The sequence below is a fragment of the Hippichthys cyanospilos genome, chromosome 19 (genome assembly GCF_059441005.1).
Source record: "Hippichthys cyanospilos isolate Australia breed blue-spotted pipefish chromosome 19, RoL_Hcya_1.0, whole genome shotgun sequence".
Classification (NCBI taxonomy): Eukaryota; Metazoa; Chordata; class Actinopteri; order Syngnathiformes; family Syngnathidae; genus Hippichthys; species Hippichthys cyanospilos.
The window spans coordinates 1,358,496-1,365,160 of record NC_142387.1 but is presented as its reverse complement, the minus strand read 5'-3'; the positions used below and the strand labels follow the sequence as shown (position 1 = coordinate 1,365,160).

Sequence of the window (6,665 nt, the reverse complement as noted above, 5' to 3'; positions counted from 1 at the left end):
CAGTGTCACAGTAACTTTTTCAGTCAGGGTTTTCTCTACTTCCTTCCATCCCAACCAGCTGTGCCATCAAGCTAGATAAAGGCGTTCGGCCAATAGCATATCGGCACTTCTGTGATTGACGTGTGATGCCGGCCAATAGCATCTCCGTGAGTGAGACCAGGTGACCTTAATCGACCAATAGCATATTGGCGTCTGACTGATACTGACTGATACTTATTGGCACGTTTTTTTAAACGGTTGGAATGTATTGACATCTAATTGATTAAAACACATTTAATCCTGTGACGATTCTTTGTCCTGCAATCGGCACACTTAATTTCTTCACACTTAATTTAGCTTATTCGAACATTAGTTCACTCTTGGTTTCAACTCACAGTATTGCAACAAGGGCGCTGTCCCAAAGCATGTCGGGAGGTTGCCGTCTAACATGACATGCAGTTATGTAGAACGACCATTAAACAGCACTGAATTTCCACCCGTAAAAGGATGCAGAGATTAACGCTCAATGCCAACACGGCAACGCAAATAGGCTATTGGTCTTACAGTGTTACAGTAACTCTTTCAGTCAGGGTGCAAATCACGGAGATACTAAAACATCATCCTCTTATTTCTTCCTTTACCGCTGCTAGTAATTTTAGAAGCTATGTCTAACAGATAAAGTTTGCAAAGTCTTCAAAACATTCCGTTTTTCACACATTTTCTCTACTTCCTTCCATCCTGTCCCATCAAGCTAGATAAAGGCGTTCGGCCAATAGCATATCGGCATTTCTGTGATTGACGTGTGACGCCGGCCAATAGCATCTCCGTGAGTGAGACCGGGTGACCTTAATCGACCAATAGCATATTGGCGTCTCCTTGACTGACTGATAATTATTCGCACTTTTTTTTAAACGGTTGGAATGTATTGACAATTAATTAAAAAAAAACACACATTTAAACCAATGACAATTCTTTGTCCTGCAATCGGCACATTTAATTTCATGTCAGCTGTTTTTCCCTTTAGCTGTACAAACACTACACTTAAATGGTAATATATTTAGACACCGTGAGTGAGACAGTCAGTGTGACGTTGTAAGACCAATAGCGTTCACGTTACCGCCATAAGTACCTGTTGATGATTGTAGATGACGCAACTGCTGAATATGATAACGCAGTTAGGCGAGAATATTTCTACATACTCAATGGCTGGTTTGTCGGAATGCTCGCAAGACGAAAGGTTTGCTCGTAAGCGGAGGACAAAAATCTCCCTGATCCACGCTCGTAAGGCGAATTGTTCGCAAATCAGGATGCTCGTAAGCCGGGGGCTGACTGTATATAAGAATGGCTAATGATCTGATTTAAAAGGTAATGGCACTAATGGCTATTTGTACATCTACAATTTGCTTATTAATGGAAGCCTTTTCAAATAATGATATCCCTTTCAGAATTAGTTTTCTTTTTTTTAATCAAGTCTATTTCAACATCCTCTAAATATTATTGCCATTAAGTTATTGATAGTATTTATTTATTTTCCAAAAATAACTTTTATATGAAAATGATTAATAAATGATTAATGAAAATGATAAATGATTTAATAAAATGAACAAATGTGTTTTTAGGGATTCTTGTTTACAACATGGAACATTTTCCAAAATTGTTTTTATTAAGACATTGAATGATTGAGTGACTATTAAGTTCTTTCTGATTGGACAGAATATGGCTAACTACCGCCGCCTAGCCACTTGGCTTGTAAATGAATAAAACATGTTTTGCAGATTCGTGTTGCAGCTAACTTTTTTTTTCTTTCAATAAACAAAGCCATGTTGACGAGTTTGTGTGTGTTTTTTTAACACACAAAAGGGGGAGAATATGTTGGTTAAAATATCCCTGGGTATGTGTAGTCTAGGCCTAAAGGGGACACTCGAGGACAAATTGCAATGCTTTTGATAAAAGCTGTTGTTGCAGACACCTCGCATGTTTTATTTGCACTCTTTATTTTTCTAGGTTTCATCTTTTATTGTCTTATATTGTTGTTTCGAAATTGCTAGTGAAGGCATCATGCTTGCACTCTTTCTCGCGTGTGCTTTAAAATTAAAGCTGACATAAAAATATACTTTGTCTTATTGCTGCGATAGTTAATTCACAAACATTTTACAAAGATAAAGATTAATCAACTTTAAATTGCTATACTGTAATCTTACATTAGATAATGTGGGCTTGGAAATAAATAAACATTTGGCCCATTGAGAAATTGTTCCAGCTCCAATACACTAAATTGAATGTGTATGACAACCGTCTGTAAAGTTAAACACTTGTGGAATGTTTTTGTAATTGTAATCATTAGTTTTAAAAATTTGCAAGTCATTCTCGTTGCATTTTCTTCATCCAAGCTACAGTATTTTTCAGTTGCCCATTCTAATGTAACCAGTCAAGACCAAGCTTGCTTTGCACAACATAATTTAGACTCTGTTCTTGAAATGTGAGTCATGATGACTGTCGCACATGCATATTTTTTTTAACCGGCACTTAAAAAAAAGTATGGCTGGCAAGGGCACTGTTGTACTTTTGTTAGCGCTAGTAAAATGTACAGAAATTGCATATAATAAGGCTTTTTAAATGTTTTGTTTCTGTGCCTTTTGTACTCAGGTGAGTGTCCTTCCAGGGTCAATATTCAACATGGCCCCCTCACATATGTTTGGTAACCGTCTGAATCCGAACTCTGCCATGGCAGCACTCATTGCCCAGTCGGAGGCCTCACCCACAGGTATGGAGCTTACCCATGTGACACAATCGTTAGTTACGTGAGAGAGTGAGATCGATGGTTGAGCAAGGATAACGTATTGTCACCACCCCCTTACCGTGGTCCTGCAGAAAGGTTATGGGTCAATTCGGGTGAAACGTTCAAGCTCCCCCTGGGCAATCTCTTGCCCCCCCCCTCCCCCCCTCCCCCCTCCCCCCCCCCCCCCCCCCCCCCCAAAAAAAAAAAAAAAAAAAACTCACACACACTCACTTCTTTTTTGGAAATAATGAAAGAAGTACTGGAGCACCGAGTTATTTGGGGAATTTTAACGCACTGAGGTCGACATGCTTTTCTTTCTGTCTAGTTATGAGAGTCCTTTCAAGGTGAGAGTAGTTTCTTCCTGAAATAAAATATTTGCCTGAGAATTAATCAAAATCGTAAAAAGACTTTGGAAGTGTGATGCCAGTATCATTAGTCACCAAGTTATTTGGGAAATTTTTACGCACTGAGGTCGACATGCTTTTCTGTCTGTCCAGTTATGATGAGAGTCCCTTCAAAATGGGAGTAGTTTCTCCCTGAAATAGGATAGTCGCCTGAAAATTACCGTACTTTCCGCACTATAAGGCGCACCGGATTTTAAGGCGCACCCTCAATTAAACACATATTTTAAAACTCTTTCAATCACACTATAGTAATACTCAAAGTAATAACAATAATAACTCAAATAATAACTCTAAACTCTCAATAGCATAATAACTTAATGTCAATATGACCAACCTTGTTCAACTGTAAACACACAAAAGAAACAGGTAAAGCTTACTTTATCAGTTCATTCCCCATCTACGGATCTCAATCTCAATATTGATCTATATAAGGCGCACCTGATTATAAGGCGCACCATCAGGTTTTTTTTTTTTAAGGCTTTTGGGTGCGCCTTATAGTGCGGAAAATACAGTCATCAGAATAGAAAAAAGTCTTAGGAAGTGTGATGCTAGTATCATTAGTGAGATCCACTCTGACCTGCAGGTCACTCACTAATCAGGCTGAATGAAAGGGCCATAGAGTGTGTGTACGAGTATGTATGTGCACGTCTTTGCGTGATGTGCTTGTGCATGAGAGCAATTCTATGTATGATGTAATTCCTTGATATCGTTGACCACATAGCATAATTGCCTAAGTTATAAAAAAAAAAATCTGAATTTTTACAACACATACCATTGATCTTTTATTGGGTCTTTTCACTTATGCTTTTTTTTCACACATTTTTGTTACAACATCAATATAAAATTCTGATGTGTTCTGTGATTCCAATTGTATTTTTTCTTGTTTTCCAAAAACATTGAAACATGACATGTTAATTCATGGCTGACGACATGATAAACAGCTCTTCCACCACAACAAACCAATGTTTAGAATTGATTAAATTATAAACTGAAATAAAAATTTCTTACGTTGTTTGTAAAATACTTCCCAAAATATGCATATACATAGTGCTTTTCAAAACATTTGATTGTGTGCTTTTTATAGGTGTACTTCATTCTTGTTCTTTTATTTTTAATTCACACCCTTTCAAAAATAGAAAAATACTGAATCTACAGGACCATGATTGTTTGCAGTGATCTCTCCCCTTTCTCCATACAACGGACTATTCCATTTTATTGTTTCATATGTGCAGATTTGATGACAAAATTGCCCTCAAAAAGGATCAAATTCACACACTTTGGTTGATTAAGATTAATAGTCAGAATTCTTGGAATGCATGGTTGTGAATGGGTTTGTCTTATGTCCCCAAAGGGTTAAATACACCACTCTGTGTCCCTCAATGTACCAATTCACACACAACATGAAAAAGAAAATATGGTGAAATATGTGTCTCACATAATTGACAATATTTGATGGACAACTATAAATGCATTGGAATTATAATAGGGATAAACAAATGTACAAATTGCAATTAAATCTGCTAGAAAATTAGTTAAATATTTTATTACAGTTAACCAGAGTACTGATTTATCATCCCTTCCCATGTGTGCAAACAGGCAGAATACTATTCCACAGTATTTTGTGGAAGTGTACTTAGGCAGCCGGCTTTCTTGCTTTTTGTGTGTGTGTGTGTGTGTGTGTGTGTGTGTGTGTGTGCATGCATGTGTGTGTGTTTATGTATGTGTGTGTGTGTGTATATATATATATATATATATATATATATATATATATATATATATATATATATATATATATATATATATATATATATATATATATGGATGGTTTTGGTTGACTGATCGAAAACGACTTTTGATGGAACACTAGTTAACTGAGAACTGAGAATTGTGTCCTTGTCCTGTTGTGAACACAACCAAAGGAAGCTAAACTCGTATTTGTTGTAAAACCAAGTATTAAGGCAAACACCGATGAAACCCATTAGTAGTAATAAATTCAACAAAGCTTGTCTCTCCATTGATAAAAGTATTTTGAAAATGCAAACAAGGAATTTAAAGGAAAATTGTGTATTTGCTCTCATTAAGTGATATTTTGGTTACTTGGCAATTTTAAGAATAGATTCATATTTTGTCTATTATATATTGATTTAATCTGTTAGCTTCACCATATTTTATATTTTATTTTTATACATTTAATACTTTTAAAAATACACTTGGCCTCTTTCTATTGACTGAAAAAAAACCACATGTGTTTTGGTTAAAATCCAGGTGAGCCACAACTCACTTGTTTTCTAGATTTGGGCATTTGACATTTGCAAACTGAGCCCCGATTGCCAGGTTTTGGGTTTTTTTTTCCAGTGAACAAGTGACAAAACGAGTTTTTAATGTTTTAATTGTGCATGATGATTTTTTTTTTCATATACAATTAATAGCTCTTGAAACACATTTTGCAACTTTATGTCAACTGAAAATGACATTGCATGCTCAGGGCTCAAATATTGAAGTAATAGTCGCGATTTGCAACCGTCCCATGACCAAACCCAGAACATTATTATTACCAACCAATTTGAGTTTTGCTTCCTTTGGTTGTCTGGATAACAGGAAGGCAAAAAAAAAAAAAAAGATTTCTCTTGAACCACTTAAGTCAGTCAAGCTGGTGCCCAGATGTTTACTTTCCTATGTACTTTTGTTACTTTTGTTACTGTTAGTTTTTTTCCCCCTTTTTTTCTTACGTGTGAAGCCGGATTTTGATGGCCAATATGTCATGTGTGCATGCGTAGATCAGGAAACTGGCGATAGCGTCGGTGTGCAGGGCTTCTCTATAAGGGCTTCTCCTAAAACCACACCGCGGTGAGTACACACACACACACACACACACACACACACACACACACACACACACACACACAGATGCTCACCCCCCTCCATCCATCGCCATTTACATTCCAAACTGACCCACCCACCCCCCTCACCCATCCCCCTTTCTGCTTTTCCCTCTGCTGGCCCCCCAGCTCCCCTTTCTTCCTCTCTTTCCACACACACACACACACACACACACACATCCATTTAGCTCCTACACGCCTACAGGCAGTTTTGCTCTGTCAGTCAACGATAACCTGTGGTTTTGAAGGTGGTAACAGTTCTTCTACTGCATATCACTTTTCCTTTTTTATTTGCATGAGGAAAGGCATTTTGTTTTTAAGTTTCATTTTCTGAATTTTCAGGAAATGGTTGAAGGGTTCAGCCGAGATGGGAATTTTCAGTTTTGAAATTCCTCTTTTGGTTTTTATATTTTTGTGGGATGGATGGTTTCACTTGAGAAGGTTCGTGACAATGTAATTTTGGTATTTATTTAAAAAAAATGTTATTGCTTTTCCTTATTGTAGTTATTGTATGAATGTTTGGTAAGTTTACATAAAACGAGGAGATTTTAACATTGAGTTTTTATACCTAAATGTGATTTTTTATTTTTTATTTTATGTTCAGTGGCACATGTATACATGCAT

At 36.7% G+C, this 6,665-nt stretch overlaps 1 protein-coding gene across 2 annotated transcripts in view; it reads left to right on the top strand.

The window, feature by feature from the left end:
• mllt10 (MLLT10 histone lysine methyltransferase DOT1L cofactor) overlaps window positions 1-6,665 on the top strand; it is a 92,862-nt gene that overhangs the window by 71,371 nt on the left and 14,826 nt on the right. For both annotated transcript variants that reach the window (XM_088402268.1, XM_088402267.1), the window contains exons 13-14: window positions 2,626-2,743; window positions 5,940-6,009. In XM_088402268.1, the coding sequence (XP_088258394.1) occupies window positions 2,626-2,743; window positions 5,940-6,009 (188 nt within the window). The remainder of the gene's footprint in view (window positions 1-2,625; window positions 2,744-5,939; window positions 6,010-6,665) is intronic.